The sequence below is a fragment of the Anomaloglossus baeobatrachus genome, chromosome 3 (genome assembly GCF_048569485.1).
Source record: "Anomaloglossus baeobatrachus isolate aAnoBae1 chromosome 3, aAnoBae1.hap1, whole genome shotgun sequence".
In the NCBI taxonomy this organism is placed as follows: Eukaryota; Metazoa; Chordata; class Amphibia; order Anura; family Aromobatidae; genus Anomaloglossus; species Anomaloglossus baeobatrachus.
The window spans coordinates 33269685-33291435 of NC_134355.1; the positions used below are offsets into that span (position 1 = coordinate 33269685).

At 52.5% G+C, this 21751-nt stretch overlaps 1 protein-coding gene and 1 long non-coding RNA gene across 5 annotated transcripts in view; one reads left to right on the plus strand and one right to left on the minus strand.

The window, feature by feature from the left end:
* The window catches only part of EPRS1 (glutamyl-prolyl-tRNA synthetase 1), a 263373-nt gene that overhangs the window by 126492 nt on the left and 115130 nt on the right, over positions 1-21751 (plus strand). For all 4 annotated transcript variants that reach the window (XM_075339114.1, XM_075339116.1, XM_075339115.1 and 1 more), the window contains one exon: positions 21205-21573. In XM_075339114.1, the coding sequence (XP_075195229.1) occupies positions 21205-21573 (369 nt within the window). The remainder of the gene's footprint in view (positions 1-21204; positions 21574-21751) is intronic.
* LOC142295971 (uncharacterized) overlaps positions 1-21751 on the minus strand; it is a 225153-nt gene that overhangs the window by 53082 nt on the left and 150320 nt on the right. The window lies entirely within an intron of this gene.

Here is a 21751-nt window from a genome sequence, read left to right on the forward strand (position 1 = left end):
CCTGTTCCGGAATTTCTCCCTAAGGTGGTATCTCCTTTTCATCCAATCAGGATATCACCTTACCTTCTTTTTGCCCTAATCCAATTCACCGATGTGAAAAGGATTTGCACTCATTAGATCTAGTGAGAGCACTCCGGTACTACGTGTCTCGCACAGCGCCCCTGCGCCGTACAGATGCACTCTTTGTACTTGTCGCCGGTCAGCGTAAGAGTTCGCAGGCTTCCAAGTCAACCTTGGCTCGGTGGATCAAGGAACCGATTCTTGAAGCTTACCGTTCTTCGGGGCTGAAAGCCCATTCTACCAGAGCCGTGGGTGCGTCCTGGGCATTGCGGCACCGGGCGACGGCTCAGAAGGTGTGTCAGGCAGCTACCTGGTCTAGCCTGCACACTTTCACGAAACATTATCAGGTGCCTACCTATGCTTCGGCAGATGCCAGTCTAGGTAGGCGAGTCCTTCAGGCGGCGGTTGCCCACCTGTAAGAGGGAGCCGTGTCGGCTCTATTTATCGAGGTATTCTTTTACCCACCCAGGGACTGCTTTTGGACGTCCCAATTGTCTGGGTCTCCCAATGGAGCGACAAAGAAGAAGGGAATTTTGTTTACTTACCGTAAATTCCTTTTCTTCTAGCTCCAATTGGGAGACCCAGCACCCGCCCCTTTTCCCTTCGGGCTTGTTGTTCAATTGTTTCTTTGGTTTCAGTTCTCCGAACATCCTTCGGATTGAATTTACCTTAGACCAATTTATAAGTTTCCTCCTTCCTGCTCTTGCACCAAAACTGAGGAGCCCGTGAGGCACGGGAGGGTGTATAGGCAGAGGGGAGGGGTTACACTTTTGAGTGTAATACTTTGTGTGGCCTCCGGAGGCAGAAGCTATACACCCAATTGTCTGGGTCTCCCAATTAGAGCTAGAAGAAAAGGAATTTACGGTAAGTAAACAAAATTCCCTTCTTTCGTTTTCTTTATCGTTCCTATGGGAGACCCAGACCATGGGTGTTTAGCTTCTGCCTCCGGAGGACACACAAAGTACTACACTTAAAAGTGTAGCTCCTCCCTCTGAGCTTATGCACCCCCTGGAGAACCAGATCTAGCCAGTTTATCGCTTTGTGTTCAGGAGGCATACATCCCCACATGCATTCTCATCTGATTTGTTTGATTTTTGGAAAGAGTTTGAAGAAAAGCGGGTCCAAGTCTGGACTCCCGGCATGTCCCTTCTCACCCCACTGTGTCAGCGGTGTTGTTAAGGTTGATTTCCAAGGCTGGAGCCTTACATGCCGCGCTCCTTCACCATCCCTCCTGGGCTCTGGCTTGAAGTGGGAGCCAGCACGGTCTCCATGCCTGGCAGGAGTCCGGCCTCCATCCACAGCCCCTTGAGGATCCTGTTGGACCGGAGCACTCATCCCCAGGGACCTGGCCCTGCGTCTCAGCAGCTAAGTACCTGAGACGTTTATGTGTTGGGGGTCCCGGTTCTTTATTGCATGGGGAGAGTATGCTGTATATGATTATTTTGCCTTTTCCGGCGGGTTCTCTAGCTTTTGCCTGAGAACCGCGCCGATGGTGCCTGCTTGTCGGCCTCGCTGCTTAAATTTAGGCCCCGGCTTCGCCGGAGGCCTAGTTTCGTTTTCCTGCCCTCGCATGTCACTCATGCAGAGGGACAGGCTCGGCTCCTCCCGGCGGCCGTTCTACACAGGGGAGGGACACTCCCCACTGCTGGGGCGTCCCTCCTCCCCTGCAGGTCTCTATAGCACTCCAGTTCCCGCTCTCCTATAGGAACGCCCAGGGTAGGAATCAATCGAGGTTTCGTTCCTTTCGTTCCTCCAACTGGTCATCCTCTAAGCCTTCCGCCTCGTCCGCTAACTCAGCTAAGGATCAGAAATCCAACTGGCACACAAAAGCGCGTCCGCAGAAGTCCGCAGAAGGTTCTGCCACTAAGGCAGCCTCCTCATGACTCTCGGCCCGCTCCAGCCACGTCCTCAGTCGGTGGCAGGCTCTCCCACTTTGGCGACGCTTGGTTAAAGCAAGTCTCCGATCAGTGGGTGAGAGACATCATATCTCACGGCTACAGGATAGAATTCTCTTCCAGCCCGCCAAACAGATTTTTTTCTCTCAACTCCCCCCTGCTCCAAGGCCGCCGCCTTCTCGCAGGCCGTGGCATCCTTTCAGGCAAACGGTGTGATTGTACCAGTTCCTGCTCGAGAACGGTTCAGAGGTTTTTACTCAAACCTCTTCCTAGTTCCAAAAAAGGACGGTACCTTCCGGCCCATCCTGGATCTCAAGCTTCTCAACAAGCATGTCCGGGTGCGGCATTTTCGCATGGAGTCTCTGCGATCAGTCATTGCCTCTATGACCCAAGGGGATTTCCTGGCGTCCATCGACATCAGATATGCCTATCTACATGTGCCAATCGCAGTGTCACACCAGCGTTGGTTATGTTTTGCGATAGGAGAGGATCATTTCCAATTCGTGGCTCTCCCCTTCGGGTTAGCCACGGCCCCTCGGGTATTCACCAAGGTCATGGCGGCAGTGATTGCGGTCCTGCACCTACAGGGGTTGGCAGTGCTTCCTTATCTGGACGACCTTCTGGTCAAGGCTCCATCCAGCGCAGACTGTCAGCGGAGTGTCTCGCTCACTCTTGCCACTCTAGCCCAATTTGGGTGGCTTGTCAATCTTCCCAAGTCCACCCTGACTCCGACCCAGAGTCTCACGTACCTAGGGATGCAGTTCGAGACTTTGCCGGCACTTGTGAAGTTGCCCTTAGACAAACAGCAGTCTCTCCGGCTAGCGGTGCGCTCTCTGCTGCGGCCCCGCCGTTATACCCTCAGGCGCCTGATGCAGGTGCTGGGTCAAATGGTGGCGTCCATGGAGGCTGTTCCCTTTGCCCAGTTCCATCTGCGCCCCCTGCAGCTGGACATTCTCCGCTGTTGGGGCAAGCGGCCTTTCTCGTTACACAGGTTAGTGGGTCTGTCGCCACGGACCAGGAGCTCTCTTCAGTGGTGGCTTCGACCCCTCTCCCTGTCCCAAGAGCGCTCCTTTCTGACTCCGTCCTGGGTGATTCTCACCACGGATGCCAGCCTATCCGGCTGGGGAGCGGTATATCTCCACCACAGAGCACAGGGCACTTGGACTCCGTCCGAGTCAGCCCTTTCAATCAATGTGCTGGAAACCAGAGCTGTGCTTCTAGCTCTCCTAGCCTTTCACCACCTGTTGGCGGGCAGGCACATTCGAGTCCAGTCAGACAACGCGACAGCGGTTGGCTACATCAATCACCAAGGCGGGACACGCAGCCGCCTGGCAATGTTGGAGGTACAACGCTTTCTTCAATGGGCGGAGGACTCCAAGTCCACCATATCCGCAGTACACATCCCAGGCGTAGAAAACTGGGAGGCAGATTATCTCAGCCGTCAATCCGTGGACGGTGGCGAGTGGTCCCTGCACCCGGCAGTGTTTCAGTCAATCTGCCGCAAGTGGGGCACTCCGGACGTGGATCTAATGGCATCCCGTCTCAACAACAAGGTTCCGGTTTACGTGCCTCGCTCCCACGATCCTCAGGCCTTCACCGCGGACGCTCTGGTTCAGGATTGGTCCCAGTTTCGTCTGTCCTACGTGTTTCCCCCTCTAGCTCTCTTGCCCAGAGTCCTGCGCAAGATCAGAATGGAGGGCCGTCGAGTCATCCTCATTGCACCGGACTGGCCCAGGCGAGCTTGGTATCCGGACCTGCTCCAACTGTCCGTAGAGATGCCTTGGCATCTTCCGGATCGTCCAGACCTACTCTCGCAAGGTCCGTTTTTCCGCCCGAATTCTGCGGCACTCAAATTGACGGCGTGGCTCTTGAGTCCTGGATTTTGACGGCTTCTGGTATTCCTCCTGAAGTCAGCTCCACTATGACTCGGGCCCGTAAATCTTCCTCCGTCAAGATCTATCACAGGACTTGGAAAATTTTCCTGTCCTGGTGTCGCTCTTCCGGCCATCCTCCTTGGCCATTCTCGTTGCCGACCTTTCTGTCTTTTTTACAGTCCGGTCTGCAGCTAGGACTGTCCCTCAACTCTCTCAAGGGACAAGTCTCAGCTATATCAGTGCTGTTCCAGCGGCGTCTCGCCCGGCTGGCTCAGGTCCGCACCTTCATGCAAGGCGCGTCTCACATCATTCCGCCTTATCGGCGGCCCTTGGATCCCTGGGACCTTAACTTGGTCCTCACGGTATTGCAGAAACCCCCTTTTGAGCCCCTTAGGGAGGTTTCTTTGTATCGTCTTTCTCAAAGGGTGGCCTTTCTAGTTGCCATAACTTCTCTCAGGAGAGTCTCTGATTTGGCTGCGCTCTCCTCGGAGTCACCTTTTTTGGTTTTTCACCAAGACAAGGTAGTTCTCCGTCCGACTCCGGACTTTCTTCCTAAGGTGGTCTCTCCCTTCCACCTTAACCAGGACATTTCCTTGCCTTCCTTCTGTCCGGCCCCTGTTCATCGCTTTGAGAAAGCGCTGCATTCTCTGGATCTGGTGCGTGCTCTCCGGATTTGTGTCTCGCACCGCTGCGCTTAGGCGGTGCACCTCTCAAGCTTTTCAAAGCACACTCGACCAGAGCTGTCGGTGCCTCTTGGGCTTTTAGGCACCAGGCTACGGCTCAACAAGTCTGTCAGGCTGCCACTTGGACTAGCCTGCATACCTTTTCGAAGCACTACCAAGTGCATGCTCATGCTTCGGCAGATGCGAGCTTGGGCAGACGCATCCTTCAGGCGGCTGTCGCCCACTTGTGAAGTTAGGCTCCGCCTACTTCTTAGTTTTCTTCGGCGCTCCATTGGGAGACCCAGACGATTGGGTGTATAGCACTGCCTCCGGAGGCCACACAAAGCAATTACACTAAAAAGTGTAAAGCCCCTCCCCTTCTGGCTATACACCCCCAGTGGGATCACTGGCTCACCAGTTTTCTGCTTTGTGCGAAGGAGGTCAGACATCCATGCATAAGCTCCACTGTTCAGTCAGCAGTAGCTGCTGACTATATCGGATGGAAGAAAAGAGGGCCCATACTAGGGCCCCCAGCATGCTCCCTTCTCACCCCACTTGCGGTTTGTAAGGTTGAGGTACCTATTGCTGGTACGGAGGCTGGAGCCCACATGCTGTTTTCCTTCCCCATCCCCCTGAGGGGCTCTGAGGAAGTGGGATCTTTCCGGCCACCAGGCCCTGAGGCCGGGCTCCATCCACAGACCCATAGAACCTGCTGGATGTGGAGCGGGAGTGCCGTTCAGGGACAAGGCCCTGCAACTTTCAGGTACTCTATGTCCCCGTATGGCAGGCCACGCACACTCCAGGCTTGCTGGGTGTGCTAGTGCGCCGGGGACTGTAGCGCTGTGCGCTGGGCTTATAGTCCCTGCAGATTACTGGGGGACTTTACGTGTGGGGGCCGCCGCGCCGACCGCCCCTGGAGCGGCGGCGCAGCTGCGACTTGTAGTGCGCCGGGGACGCGCCGACCGCGCTTTTACGGCGGCGGCGCTTCTAACTTTAGTCCCCGGCTTTTGCGGCCTAGCGCCGCTTCGTTCCCGCCCCCACCCTGTCACACAGGGAGAGACGCTGTTCTATAGCAGCGCCGAGGGCTGGAGCCTTATTTGCATTCTCCAGCCCCCTTTACTAGACACAGTGGGCGCCGGGTTCCCGCTCTTGTCTCGGGCACGCCCTCGGCCCGCCCCTCTCCTCTGGACGCCGGCAGCCATTCCGGCACGCAGAGCGGGAAAACGGAGACACTGAGCTACCAGCACAGGATTCCGGCGCCACACACCCGCTTTTGTGCGGGCGGTAAGCGGCAACTAAAGTGCTGACCCACTAATGCCGAAGTGTCCTGTTGTACTTTTGTACGGTCGCTATTCAGGATGCAGACCTAGAAACAGCAGCAAAAGATCAGGGGTGCTAAAGCACAGACTCTATATGCTGCTTGTCTTGCATGTGCTGCAGTGTCATGTGTCCTTTATGCTTGTATGCTTTACATTGCACTGTAAGGGCTATTCTTGGCTGTCTTCCCGCCTAGATGGCTAGACAGCGGCAGCAAACAGCAATGGTGCTAAGGCACAAGCTTTCAATGCTGCTTGGATTGCATGTACTGCAGAGTTTATTTTCATGCTTGTACATTCACTGCATGTCGCTATTCTTGGCTAATGCTCCTTGATGACTAGACAACAGCAGCAGAAAAGCAAGGGTGCTAAGGCACAAGCTTTCAATGCTGCTTGGATTGCATGTGCTGCAGTGGTTATTTTCATGCTTGTATGCTATACATTCACTGTATGTCGCTTTTCCTGGCTAATGCTCCTGAATAACTAGACAACGGCAGCAGAAAAGCAAAGGTGCCAAGGCACAGGCTTTCTATGCTCCTTGTACTGCATGTGCTGAAGTGTTTATTGTACTTCATGCTTGTATGCTATACATTGCACTGTACGGTCGCTATTCTTGGCTAATGCTCCTAGATGGCTAGACAGCAACAGCAAAAAAAAAAAAAAAAAACATGGGTGCCAAGGCACAGACTTTCTATGCTGCTTGTACTGCATGCGACTGTTCCAGGACCCCCAGTGTGTGCAATTACTCAACGGGGTCTCTGCTACAGGTGGCCAAAAGAACCACCTGTGATCCCTGTCCAGGGACAGGGACGGAGTTGCAGTTTCCGCTGATATATTGTCTGTGGCTATGACTAACATCTTACAGACTTTGCAGTCCAGACAGACCTTGGGCAATGTTGATCCAATGCCCCTGGCCACCCTGATTTCGAAACAAATCATGGCTCCAGGAGGGTCCCATGCATCCCAGGGTGCAGGCTCTGACACGGACGACAGTCCCAGACGGCCTAAGCGAGCTCCCTAAGAACGGCCCTCGACTTCATCACAGTACTCTCTGTATGACGAGGCAGACGTAGCTGTTCAGGACTCTGATCCTGAGACCGCTCTCAATCCGGATACACCGGATGGTGACGCTATAGTGAATAATCTTATAGCGTCCATCAATGGAAGGTTGGGTATTTCTCCCTCAACTCCTCCAGTGGAGGGGTCAGCTTCACAGCAGAAGAAATCCCTATTTCGGTATCTCAAGCGTATATTGAGTACTTTTCTGGTCACTCTGACTCCAGAGAAGCAGTCCAGGAACACCACGCTTATCCCGATAAGCGTTTCTCCAACCGTATTGAAGATACGCGTTGTCTCTTCCCCCCTGACGTGCTCAGGCGCTCCAAGGGTGGATCCCCCAATCTCCAGGCTTGCGGCTAGATCTATAGTTGCAGTGGAAGATGGGACTTCACTTAAAGATGCCATTGACAGACAGATAGCCCTATTGGCGGGTCGGTTGCCCCGGCATTCGCAGCCATAGAGGCACTCCAAGCTATTTCAGCTAGTATTGCACAGAGGGACGCGGTCACATGTACATCTTGGCCGCAGTAGCGTCCTTCACCTCGCAATGTCGGCATTGCGACTCAAGCTGTTTATGCTGTCCTGGACTCTACGAGCCGTACGTCAGTGGCGTCCGCCAACTCCGTGTTGTTACGCTCCTAGTGTTAAGGGATTGGAGCAGAGGCTGCTTCCACAAAAGTGCTTAACCAGATTGCCTTTATCTGGTGACAGACTGTTTCGTGAGCGGTTGGATTAAATCATTCAACTGTCCAAGGGTACGGAGTCTTCCTTACCCCAGCTATCAAACAAGACCCATCAGGAGAAGGGACAGTCGAGGTTTCGGTCCTTCCCAGGCTCGGGCACGTCCCAATTGCCCTCGTCCAACAGGACTCAAAAGGCTCAGAGGGGCGCAGGTTCCTGGCGGGCTCAATCACGCCCGGAGAAGGCAGCCGGAGGAACCGCTACCAAGGCGGTTTCCTCATGACTTTCAGCCCTCTCTCTCCGCGTCCGCGGTCGGTGGCAGACTCCCCCGCTTTAGCGACATTTAACTGCCACAGGTCAATGGCCGGTGGGTGAGAGACAGTTTGTCGCAAAAACTTCCTCACCGGCCGAGCCGAGGCTCTTCTGCAGGCAGTAGGAGTCGTAATCCCGGTTCCTCCTCAGGAACAAGAGACACTTTTTACTCCGATCTGGTCGGGGTGACAAAATAGGACGACTCCTTCCGTTCCGTTCTGGACCTTAAACTGCTCAACAAGCACGTGAAAACCAGGCGGTTCCGGATGGAATCCCTCCGCTCCGTCATTGCCTCAATGTCTCAAGGAGATTTCCTAGCATCAATAGACATCAGGATGCTTATCTCCACGTGCCGATTGCTCCAGAGCACCGGCGTTTGCTACGATTCGTTATTGAAGACGAGCATCTTCGGTTCGTAGCCCTACCCTTCGGTCTGGCGACAGCCCCACGGGTTTTCACCAAGTTCATGGCAGCAGTGGGACCACTCCCGCACTCTCAGGGTCACCCTGTGATCCCTTACTTAGACCATCTACTTGTCAAGGCACTCTTTTAAGAGGCATGCCAACACAGCCTGAACATGGCGCTGGAGACTTCCCAGAGTTTCGGGTGGGTCCTCAACTTTTCAAAGTTAAACCCAATCGCTGGCATATCTTAGCTTCGGGTTTCACACTCTCTCAGCGATGGTGAAGCTTCCACTGGACAAACAGCGGTCACTACAGACGGGGGTGCAGTCTCTCCTTCAAGGAGACACCTCATCCAGAGGCAGTCCCTTTCACGCAGTTTCATCTGCGTCCACTTCAATAGAACATTCTTCGCTAATGGGAGGGGAAGTCGATGTCCCTACACAGGAACGTCCCCCTTTCTCAGACGATCAAGGACTCTCTTCAGAGGAGTCCACTCTTCAGATCAATTGTCTGGAGCTCTGGGCAGTGCATATGGCCCTGCAAGACTTCCTGCAGTGGCTGGAAGGCAAACAGATCCGAATTCAGTCAGACAATCCACAGCGGTGGCATACATCAACCACCAAGGCGGACTACGCAGTCGGCGAGCCTCCCAGGAAGTCCGCCGGATTCTGCTAGGGGTGGAAGACAGAGCATACACCATATCCGCAGTTCACATCCCGGGCGTAAAAAACTGGGAAGCAGACTTCCTCAGTCACCAGGGCGTGGACGCAGGAGAATGGTCTCTGCACCCGGACGGGTTTCACGAATCGGCACAACAGCAAGGTCCCGGTTTTCATGACGATCAAAGAGCTCTGGCGACAGGCATCTCACGGTCGGTCAACCGTGGGCACTACCAGACCGGCCAGACTTACTGTCCCAAGGGCCGTTTTTCCATCTGAATTCTACGGCCCTGAACCTACTGTGTGGCCATTGCGTCCTAGATCCTAGTGTCCTCAGGATTATCCCACGGGGTCGTTGCCACCATGAGACAGGCTATGAAGCCCACGTCTGCTAAGATCTACCACGGAAGTGGAAGATTTTCTTTTACTGGTGCTCTGTACAAGGAGTGTCCCCCTGGCCATTGGCATTGCCTACTTTTCTTTCCTTCCTGCAATCTGGGTTGGAAAAGGGCTTGTCGCTCGGCTCCCTTAAAGGGCAAGTCTCGGCGCTATTGGTGTTTTTTTCAGAAGCGTCTAGCACGACGTCCGCAGGTACGCACGTTCCTGCAGGGGGTTTGGTCATATCGTCCCCCCGTACGAGCGGCCGTTAGATCCATGGGATCTGAACAGGGTACTAGTTGCTCTCCAGAAGCCGCCTTTCGAGTCTCTGACGGATGTTTCACTCTCTCGACTATCACGGAAAGTGGCCTTTCTGGTAGCGATCACGTCTCTTCGGAGAGTGTCTGAGCTAGCGGCGCTGTCATCCAAGGCTCCCTTCCTGGTGGTCCACCAGGACAAGGTAGTGCTGCGCCCCATTCAGGAGTTTCTCCCTAAGGTAGTATCCTCGTTTCATATTAATCAGGATATCTCCTTACCTTCTTTTTGTCCTCATCCGGTTCACCGGTATGAAAAGGATTTACATTTGTTAGATCTGGTGAGAGCACTCAGAATCTACATTTCCCGCACGGCGCCCCTGCGCCGCTCTGATGCACTCTTTGTCCTTGTCGCTGGCCAGCGCAAGGGGTCGCAGGCTTACAAAGCCACCCTGGCTCGATGGATCAAAGAACCAATTCTTGAAGCCTACCGTTCTGCTGGGCTTCCGGTTCCATCAGGGCTGAAGGCCCATTCTACCAGAGCCGTGGGTGCGTCCTGGGCATTACGACACCAGGCTACGGCTCAACAGGTGTGCCAGGCAGCTACCTGGTCGAGTCTGCACACTTTCACCAAACATTATCAGGTGCATACCTATGCTTCGGCGGACGCCAGCCTAGGTAGAAGAGTCCTGCAGGCGGCAGTTGCCTCCCCGTAGGGGAGGGCTGTCTTTGCAGCTCTAACATGAGGTATTTCTTTACCCACCCAGGGACAGCTTTTGGACGTCCCAATCGTCTGGGTCTCCCAATGGAGCGCCGAAGAAGAAGGGAATTTTGTTACTTACCGTAAATTCCTTTTCTTCTAGCTCCTATTGGGAGACCCAGCACCCGCCCTGTTGTCCTTCGGGATTTTTGGTGGTTTTTCGGGTACACATGTTGTTCATGTTGAATGGTTTTTCAGTTCTCCGACGTTACTTCGGAGTGAATTTGTTTAAACCAGTTATTGGCTTTCCTCCTTCTTGCTTTTGCACTAAAACTGGTGAGCCAGTGATCCCACTGGGGGTGTATAGCCAGAAGGGGAGGGGCCTTACACTTTTTAGTGTAATTGCTTTGTGTGGCCTCCGGAGGCAGTGCTATACACCCAATCGTCTGGGTCTCCCAATAGGAGCTAGAAGAAAAGGAATTTACGGTAAGTAACAAAATTCCCTTCTTTTCTGTTTATTCCCACCCAGGGACAGCTTTGGAACGTCCCATGGTCTGGGTCTCCCATAGGAACGATAAAGAAAAAGAGAATTTTGTTTACTTACCGTAAATTCTTTTTCTTATAGTTCCGTATTGGGAGACCCAGCTCCCTCCCTGTTGCCTGTTGGCAATTTTCTTATTCCGTGTGTTATCACCGGCTGTTGTCGTGGACAGAGTCTCCGGTTGTTCCGGTTCTTGCTCGGTTCTACTTGTGGGTGGCTATTCTCCTTCAGCTTTTGCACTAAACTGGCTAGATCTGGTTCTCCAGGGGGTGTATAAGCTCAGAGGGAGGAGCTACACTTTTAAGTGTAGTACTTTGTGTGTCCTCCGGAGGCAGAAGCTAAACACCCATGGTCTGGGTCTCCCAATACGGAACTATAAGAAAAAGAATTTACGGTAAGTAAACAAAATTCTCTTTTTTTTTTTTCTTTGCGTTTTCGTGGGGTTTTTTTCCTCCCCTGATGTTTTTTTTTTCTCCAGTTTTTTTTTCCCATTACCCTGGTTTTCTTTTTTCTCGTTCCTATGGGAGACCCAGACCATGGGTGTATAGCTTCTGCCTCCGGAGGACACACAAAGTACTACACTCAAAAGTGTAGCTCCTCCCTCTGAGCCTATACACCCCCTGGAGAACCAGATCTAGCCAGTTTATCGCTTTGTGTTCAGGAGGTCATACATCCACACATGCATTGTCATCTGATTTTTGGAAAGCGTTTGAAGAAAAGCGGGTCCAAGCTGGACTCCCGGCATGTCCCTTCTCACCCCACTGTGTCGGCGGTGCTGTTAAGGTTGATTCCAAGGCTGGAGCCTTACATGCCGTGCTCCTTCACCTTCCCTCCTGGGCTCTGGCTTGAAGTGGGAGCCAGCACGGTTCTCCATGCTTGGCAGGAGACCGGTCTCCTTCCGCAGCCCTTCAGGATCCTGCTGGACCGGAGCACTCATCCCCAGGGATTTGGAACCCTGCGTCTCAGCAAGCTAAGTACCTGAGACGTTTATATATTGGGGGTCCCTGCACTTTATTGTGGTGGGAGAGTGTGCTGAGCGTATTTTGTGACATTTCCGGCGGGTTCTCTGGCTGTCGCCGGAGAACCGCGCCGATGGTGCCTGCGCGCCGGCCGCACCGCTCAAATTTAGGCCCCTGCTTCGCCGGAGGCCTAGTTTCGGTTTCACTGCCCTCGCATGTCATTCATGCAGAGGGACAGCGCGGCTCCGCCCAGTGGCCGTTCTGCATAGGGGAGAGACACTCCTCATTGAGTACATGTCTCCTCCCCTATAAGTCTCTATGGCCCTCCAGATCCCGCTCTGAGATGAGTCCCGCCCCCTCTCTTCGCTCCGGCGGCCATTTTCTCAGCGTTTTCCCTGCGATCAGCTCTGGTCTGCAGCATCCCTGCTTAGGTGTTTGGGGGTCCGGGCTTCGGGATCTGGAGGGCACACAACACCGCTCCAGCGGTCTGGTAAGCCACAACCTCTGGTTGTGGACCTCTGTATATACTCTCTGGGGTTCATTCTCTGCCAGAGCCCTCACTCCAGCAGCATGTCACACACGAGGAGCAAGGCTCCAAAGCTGTTTTCAGTATGCACTGCATGTAAACTCCTACTGCCGGAACCGAGCACCTATCCACATTGTGATGCCTGCTCTAACCTGACGATGCCTCAGCCTGGAATCGCCCCCCCAGGGGTCTCTCAGGCTGCTCCGGCTCCTGTGGCTGACCCCCCGGCTTGGGTAGAATCCTTAACCAGGTCTATCTCCCAGTCTTTTGTTGACTCCATGGGACATCTATCCAGGACTTTGCTGAGCATGCATCAGCCCCCTTCACAGGGTGCCTCTGCTGCTAGGTCTCTCTCAGGACCGGAGCTCATAGAGGATTCATCATCTGGTCCCAGACCCCGTCCTTCAAAAAAGAGACGCAGGGCTCCCTCTCCTTCCTCGTCCCGCGGCTCGGTCTCAGAAGCTGACTCTCAGGACAAGGAGGATGCCTTTACTGGGGGCTCGGAGACTACCTCCATGTGCCCCATTGGTCTGTCCGAAAGTGACTCAGATGTTAGTGATTTGATTGCGTCCATTAATTCTGTACTGGATCTCAATCCGCCAGTATCAGAGGAGCAACCCTCTCTGGCAGAAAAGCACCAGTTTACCTCGCCTAAGAGGACAAGGAGTGTGTTCTTTAACCACTCCAGTTTTCAGGCCGCTGTGACCAAGCCCAGGGCCTGCCCTGACAAACGCTTCCCAAAGCCTGGTTCGGATGACCGTTTTCCCTTTCCACCTGAGGTGGTCAAGGAGTGGGCTCATTCACCAAAGGTAGACCCCCCGGTGTCTAGACTCTCAGCCCGGACCGTTGTATCAGTGGCTGATGGCACCTCGCTTAAGGATTCAACTGACCGCCAGGTTGACCTTCTGGCCAAATCTGTATATGAGGCGGCAGGGGCCTCGTTCTCCCCGACTTTTGCAGCAGTGTGGGCTCTCAAAGCCATCTCTGCTTCTCTAGAGGAGATGCATTCCCTCACTAAGGAATCTATGCCTGAGATGGTTACCTTAGCTGCTCAGGCTTCAGCTTTCTCATCCTATGCCATGTCTGCCATGCTGGAGGCTTCTCACCGCACTGCGGTGGCTTCGGCTAATTCCCTCGCTATCCGCAGGATCTTGTGGCTTAGAGAGTGGAAGGCAGATGCTTCTTCAAAGAAGTACCTTGCGGGGCTCCCTTTTGCTGGGTCCCGGCTGTTCGGTGAACAGCTGGATGAAATTATTAAGGAAGCTACTGGCGGGAAGAGTACTTCCATGCCACAAACCAAAACCAGGAAACCTGTCCAGGGTAGCAATCAGTCGAGGTTTCGTTCCTTTCGTTCCTCTAACTGGTCGGCCTCTAAGCCCTCGGCCTCGTCTGCTAACTCAGCTAAGGACCAAAAATCCAACTGGCGCACAAAAGCGCGTCCACAGAAGACCGCAGGAGCGGCTGCCACTAAGGCAGCCTCCTCTTGACTATCTGTCCGCGCCAGCAACGTCCTTAGTCGGTGGCAGACTCTCCCACTTTGGCGACGCGTGGTTTCAACACGTCTCCGATCAGTGGGTGAGGGACATCATCTCCCACGGCTACAGGATAGAATTCTCTTCCAGCCCGCCAAACAGATTTTTTCTGTCAACTCCCCCCTGCTCCAAGGCCGCCGCCTTCTCACAGGCCGTGGCATCCTTGCAGGCCAACGGAGTAATTGTACCGGTTCCCGCCCGGGAACGGTTCAGAGGTTTCTACTCAAATCTCTTCCTAGTCCCTAAAAAGGACGGGTCCTTCCGGCCCATCCTGGATCTCAAGCTTCTCAACAAGCATGTTCAGGTGCGGCATTTTCGCATGGAGTCTCTGCGGTCAGTCATTGCCTCAATGACCCAAGGGGATTTCCTGGCATCCATCGACATCAGAGATGCCTATCTACATGTGCCAATTTCAGTTTCTCACCAGCGTTGGCTGCGTTTTGCAATCGGAGACAAACATTTCCAATTCGTGGCTCTCCCCTTCGGGTTAGCCACGGCCCCTCGGGTATTCACCAAGGTCATGGCAGCAGTGGTTGCGGTTCTGCACCTCCAGGGGTTGGCAGTGGTTCCTTACCTGGACGACTTTCTTGTCAAGGCTTCATCCAGCGCAGACTGTCAGCGGAGTGTCTCGCTCACTCTCGCCACTCTAGCCCAATTCGGGTGGCTTGTCAATCTGCCAAAATCCACTCTGACTCCGACCCAGAGGCTCACGTATTTAGGGATGCAGTTCGAGACTCTGCCGGCTCTTGTGAAGTTGCCCTTAATCAAACAACAGTCCCTCCAACTGGCGGTGCGCTCTCTGCTGAGGCCCAGCCATTATTCCATCAGGCACCTGATGCAGGTGCTGGGTCAGATGGTGGCGTCAATGGAGGCTGTTCCCTTTGCCCAGTTCCATCTGCGTCCTCTGCAGCTGGACATTCTCGGCTGTTGGGACAAGCGGCCTTCCTCCTTGCACAGGTTAGTGGCTTTATCGCCACAGACCAGGAGATCTCTTCAGTGGTGGCTTCGGCGCCTCTCTCTGTCCCAGGGGCGCTCCTTCCTGGTCCCGTCCTGGGTGATCCTCACCACGGATGCCAGTCTATCTGGCTGGGGAGCGGTATGTCTCCACCACCGAGCGCAGGGCACCTGGACTCCATCCGAGTCAGCCCTCTTGATCAATGTGCTGGAAACCAGAGCCGTGCTTCTGGCTCTCCTAGCTTTTCACCACTTATTAGCGGGCAAGCACATCCGAGTCCAGTCAGACAACGCGACAGCGGTTGCCTACATCAATCACCAAGGCGGGACACGCAGCCGCCTGGCAATGTTGGAGGTACAACGCATCCTTCAATGGGCAGAGGACTCCAAGTCCACCATATCCGCAGTCCACATCCCAGGCGTGGAAAACTGGGAGGCAGATTATCTCAGCCGTCAAACCGTGGACGGCGGCGAGTGGTCCCTGCATCCGGCAGTGTTTCAGTCAATCTGCCGCAAGTGAGCACTCCGGACGTGGACCTAATGGCATCCCGTCACAACAACAAGGTTCCGGTTTACGTGGCTCGCTCCCACGATCCTCAGGCATTCACCGCGTACGCTCTGGTTCAAGACTGGTCCCAGTTTCGTCTGTCCTACATGTTTCCCCCTCTAGCTCTCTTGCCCAGAGTTCTGCGCAAGATCAGACTGGAGGGCCGTCGAGTCATTCTCATTGCTCCGGACTGGCCCAGGCGAGCTTGGTACCCAGACCTGCTCCATCTGTCCGTAGAGGTGCCGTGGCATCTTCCGGACCGTCCAGACCTTCTCTCACAAGGTCCGTTTTTCCGCCAGAATTCTGCGGCTCTCAGATTGACGGCGTGGCTCTTGAGTCCTGGATCTTGACGGCTTCTGGTATCCCCCCTGAGGTCATCTCCACTATGACTCGGGCCCGTAAGTCTTCCTCTGCCAAGATTTATCACAGGACTTGGAAGATTTTCCTGTCCTGGTGTCGCTCTTCCGGCCATCCTCCTTGACCTTATTCCTTGCCGACCCTTCTGTCCTTTCTACAGTCCGGTCTGCAGCTGGGACTGTCCCTCAACTCTCTCAAGGGACAAGTCTCGGCTCTGTCAGTGCTGTTCCAGCGGCGTATCGCCTAGCTGGCTCAGATCCGCACCTTCTTGCAAGGCGCGTTTCACATCATTCCGCCTTACCGGCGGCCATTGGATCCCTGGGACCTCAATTTGGTTCTAACGGTTTTGCAGAAACCCCCCTTTGAGCCTCTTAGGGAGGTTTCTTTGTTTCGTCTTTCACAGAAAGTGGTCTTTCTAGTGGCCATAACTTCCCTCAGGAGAGTCTCCGATTTGGCTGCTCTCTCTTCGGAGTCACCTTTTTTGTTTTTTCATCAAGACAAGGTGGTTCTCCGTCCGACTCCGGACTTTCTTCCTAAGGTGGTCTCTCCTTTCCACCTTAACCAGGACATTACCCTACCTTCCTTTTGTCCGGCTCCTGTTCATCGCTTTGAAAAAGCGTTGCATACTTTGGATCTGGTGCGTGCTCTCCGGATCTATGTGTGTCGCACCGCTGCTCTTAGGCGGTGCACCTCTCTTTTTGTGCTAACCACAGGTCGGCGCAAGGGCGTCTCTGCTTCTAAGCCGACCTTAGCCCGTTGGATTAGGTCGACCATTTCGGGCGCCTACCAGTGTTCTCAGGTGCCTCCCCCGCCGGGGATCAAGGCACACTCGACCAGAGCTGTCGGTGCCTCTTGGGCTTTCAGGCACCAGGCTACGGCTCAACAAGTCTGTCAGGCTGCCACTTGGACTAGCCTGCATACCTTTTCAAAGCACTACCAAGTGCATGCTCATGCTTCGGCAGATGCGAGCTTGGGCAGACGCATCCTTCAGGCGGCTGTCGCCCATTTGTGAAGTTAGGTTCTGCCTACTTCTTAGTTTTTCTGTTTATTTCCCACCCATGGACTGCTTTGAGACGTCCCATGGTCTGGGTCTCCCATAGGAACGATAAAGAAAAAGAGAATTTTGTTTACTTACCGTAAATTCTTTTTCTTATAGTTATTTATTGGGAGACCCAGCAGCCTCCCTGTTGCCTGTTGGCAATTCTTGCTCCGCGTGTTTTCACCGGCTGTTGTTGTTGACAGAGTCTCCAGTTGTTTCGGTTCTTGCTCTGTTTTTACTTGTGGGTGGCTATTCTCCTTCAGCTTTTGCACTAAACTGGCTAGATCTGGTTCTCCAGGGGGTTTATAGGCTCAGAGGGAGGAGCTACACTTTTGAGTGTAGTACTTTGTGTGTCCTCCAGAGGCAGAAGCTATACACCCATGGTCTGGGTCTCCCAATACGGAACTATAAGAAAAATAATTTACGGTAAGTAAACAAAATTCTCTTTTTCTTTGCGTACCGGTTTCTGTTTTTTTCCCCCAGTTTTTTTTTTTCTTCCCCCTGTTTTTTTTTTTCTTCAGTTTTTCCAGTTCACCCCTTTCTGTTTTTGTTTTTGTTTTTTTTTTTTCTTCCCATTCCGCCCCCCCCACACGTTTTTTCTGGTTTTCCGTTTTTTTTTGGGGGGGGGGGGGGGGGGTTATGGTTTTTGTTTTCAATATTTCTTATGATTTAAATGGTTTTTGATTTTAAAATGTAAAAAAATGTTTTTCTTGAGTACAAGCTGGAAGTGAAGCTTTAGGAACACCTCTAAACATTTATTTTTCACATTCGCAGCCTGTGTGCAGAGCCTGCTGCTTTCATGAGCCCTAACAAATTTTAAGGCACATGTATAGAGATGGCCTATCCATACACTGGGTCATTGGGATCAGATTGGTGGGGTCCTACACCCGGACCTCCCATTGATCTGATATTGATGTTCTATCCTGATCTGATGTTGATGTCCTGTCCTGGTCTGATGTTGATGTCCTGTCCTGGTCTGATGTTGATGTCCTGTCCTGGTCTGATGTTGATGTCCTGTCCTGGTCTGATGTTGATGTCCTGTCCTGGTCTGATGTTGATGTCCTGTCCTGGTCTGATGTTCATGTCCTGTCCTGATCTGATGTTGATGTCCTGTCCTGATCTGATGTTGATGTCCTGTCCTGATCTGATGTTGATGTCCTGTCCTGATCTGATGTTGATGGCCTGTCCTGATCTGATGTTGATGTCCTGTCCTGATCTGATGTTGATGTCCTGTCCTGATCTGATGTTGATGTCCTGTCCTGATCTGATGTTGATGTCCTGTCCTGATCTGATGTTGATGTCCTGTCCTGATCTGATGTTGATGTCCTGTCCTGATCTGATGTTGATGTCCTGTCCTGATCTGATGTTGACGTCCTGTCCTGGTCTGATGTTGACGTCCTATCCTGGTCTGATGTTGACGTCCTATCCTGGTCTGATGTTGACGTCCTATCTTGGTCTTATGTTGATGTTCTATCCTGATCTGATGTTGATGTTCTATCCTGATCTGATGTTGATGTTCTATCCTGATCTGATGTTGATGTCCTATGCTTATCTGATGTCCTATCCTGATCTGATGTTGATGCCCTATCCTGGTCTGATGTTGATGTCCTGTCCTGATCTGATGTTGATGTCCTGTCCTGATCTGATGTTGATGTCCTGTCCTGGTCTGATGTTGATGGCCTGTCCTGATCTGATGTTGATGGCCTGTCCTGATCTTATGTTGATGGCCTGTCCTGATCTGATGTTGATGGCCTGTTCTGATCTGATGTTGATGGCCTGTTCTGATCTGATGTTGACGGCCTGTCCTGGTCTGATGTTGACGGCCTGTCCTGGTCTGATGTTGACGTCCTGTCCTGGTCTGATGTTGACGTCCTATCCTGGTCTGATGTTGACGTCCTATCCTGATCTGATGTTGACGTCCTATCCTGATCTGATGTTGACGTCCTATCCTGATCTGATGTTGACGTCCTGTCCTGATCTGATGTTGACGTCCTGTCCTGATCTGATGTTGACGTCCTGTCCTGATCTGATGTTGACGTCCTGTCCTGATCTGATGTTGATGTCCTGTCCTGATCTGATATTGATGTCCTGTCCTGGTCTGATGTTGATGTCCTGTCCTGGTCTGATGTTGATGTCCTGTCCTGGTCTGATGTTGATGTCCTGTCCTGATCTGATGTTGATGTCCTGTCCTGGTCTGATGTTGATGTCCTGTCCTGGTCTGATGTTGATGTCCTGTCCTGGTCTGATGTTGATGGCCTGTCCTGGTCTGATGTTGATGGCCTGTCCTGATCTGATGTTGATGGCCTGTCCTGATCTGATGTTGATGGCCTGTCCTGATCTGATGTTGACGGCCTGTCCTGATCTGATGTTGACGGCCTGTCCTGGTCTGATGTTGACGTCCTGTCCTGGTCTGATGTTGACGTCCTATCCTAATCTGATGTTGACGTCCTATCCTGATCTGATGTTGACGTCCTATCCTGATCTGATGTTGACGTCCTATCCTGGTCTGATGTTGACGTCCTATCCTGGTCTGATGTTGACGTCCTATCCTGGTCTGATGTTGACGTCCTATCCTGGTCTGATGTTGACGTCCTATCCTGGTCTGATGTTGACGTCCTATCCTGGTCTGATGTTGACGTCCTATCTTGGTCTTATGTTGATGTTCTATCCTGATCTGATGTTGATGTTCTATCCTGATCCGATGTTGATGTTCTATCCTGATCCGATGTTGATATCCTATGCTGATCTGATGTTGATGTCCTATGCTGATCTGATGTTGATGTCCTATGCTTATCTGATGTCCTATCCTGATCTGATGTTGATGTCCTATCCTGGTCTGATGTTGATGTTCTATCCTGGTCTGATGTTGATGTCCTATCCTGGTCTGATGTTGACGTCCTATCCTGGTCTGATGTTGACGTCCTATCTTGGTCTTATGTTGATGTTCTATCCTGATCTGATGTTGATGTTCTATCCTGATCTGATGTTGATGTTCTATCCTGATCTGATGTTGATGTCCTATGCTTATCTGATGTCCTATCCTGATCTGATGTTGATGCCCTATCCTGGTCTGATGTTGATGTCCTGTCCTGATCTGATGTTGATGTCCTGTCCTGATCTGATGTTGATGTCCTGTCCTGGTCTGATGTTGATGGCCTGTCCTGATCTGATGTTGATGGCCTGTCCTGATCTTATGTTGATGGCCTGTCCTGATCTGATGTTGATGGCCTGTTCTGATCTGATGTTGATGGCCTGTTCTGATCTGATGTTGACGGCCTGTCCTGGTCTGATGTTGACGGCCTGTCCTGGTCTGATGTTGACGTCCTGTCCTGGTCTGATGTTGACGTCCTATCCTGGTCTGATGTTGACGTCCTATCCTGATCTGATGTTGACGTCCTATCCTGATCTGATGTTGACGTCCTATCCTGATCTGATGTTGACGTCCTGTCCTGATCTGATGTTGACGTCCTGTCCTGATCTGATGTTGACGTCCTGTCCTGATCTGATGTTGACGTCCTGTCCTGATCTGATGTTGATGTCCTGTCCTGATCTGATATTGATGTCCTGTCCTGGTCTGATGTTGATGTCCTGTCCTGGTCTGATGTTGATGTCCTGTCCTGGTCTGATGTTGATGTCCTGTCCTGATCTGATGTTGATGTCCTGTCCTGGTCTGATGTTGATGTCCTGTCCTGGTCTGATGTTGATGTCCTGTCCTGGTCTGATGTTGATGGCCTGTCCTGGTCTGATGTTGATGGCCTGTCCTGATCTGATGTTGATGGCCTGTCCTGATCTGATGTTGATGGCCTGTCCTGATCTGATGTTGACGGCCTGTCCTGATCTGATGTTGACGGCCTGTCCTGGTCTGATGTTGACGTCCTGTCCTGGTCTGATGTTGACGTCCTATCCTAATCTGATGTTGACGTCCTATCCTGATCTGATGTTGACGTCCTATCCTGATCTGATGTTGACGTCCTATCCTGGTCTGATGTTGACATCCTATCCTGGTCTGATGTTGACGTCCTATCCTGGTCTGATGTTGACGTCCTATCCTGGTCTGATGTTGACGTCCTATCCTGGTCTGATGTTGACGTCCTATCCTGGTCTGATGTTGACGTCCTATCTTGGTCTTATGTTGATGTTCTATCCTGATCTGATGTTGATGTTCTATCCTGATCCGATGTTGATGTTCTATCCTGATCCGATGTTGATATCCTATGCTGATCTGATGTTGATGTCCTATGCTGATCTGATGTTGATGTCCTATGCTTATCTGATGTCCTATCCTGATCTGATGTTGATGTCCTATCCTGGTCTGATGTTGATGTTCTATCCTGGTCTGATGTTGATGTCCTATCCTGGTCTGATGTTGATGTCCTATCCTGGTCTGATGTTGATGTCCTATCCTATGGCTAGATCGTCCATATTTCCGTTCCTGGACTCCTGTAAATACGCCTTCCAGTTACATCTCTTAATTTGTCATTTATTTGCTTCACAGACAAAAGCAAAACCCACCCAGGCGGCTGTGAACGATGCCCCCGTCCCTTCCCCTTCTTCAGCAGCGGATCCCTCCATTCTCTACGACAAGGTTACAGCTCAGGGAGACCTCGTCCGGGACCTCAAAACCAAGAAAGCCGAAAAAGCTGAAATCGACGTCGCCGTAAAAGCTCTTCTGTCACTTAAAGCTGAATATAAACAGGCGACGGGTCAGGACTATAAACCCGGAAGCGCTCCAGCACAGGGCGCCCCCGTCGTCTGCCCGGCGGCAGCAGCAGCTTCTGACGGCGGTTGCACCAAAGCTGCTTATGACAGGGTGACCGAACAAGGGGAAGTGGTGCGGAAGCTGAAGGCGGAGAAGGCTCCAAAGGTAAGGAGGCAATCGGGAAAAGTGGCCAAGAATGTTATAAAGTACAGAAATGACTATTACCCCATAAATACCCCCCCTCCACACTGCACCAATCCTCCTGACATCCCATCCATCACTCGTGAACGCTGCAGTCAATCACTGGCCTTGTGATGTACATACATGCATCCCTGCAGTGGTC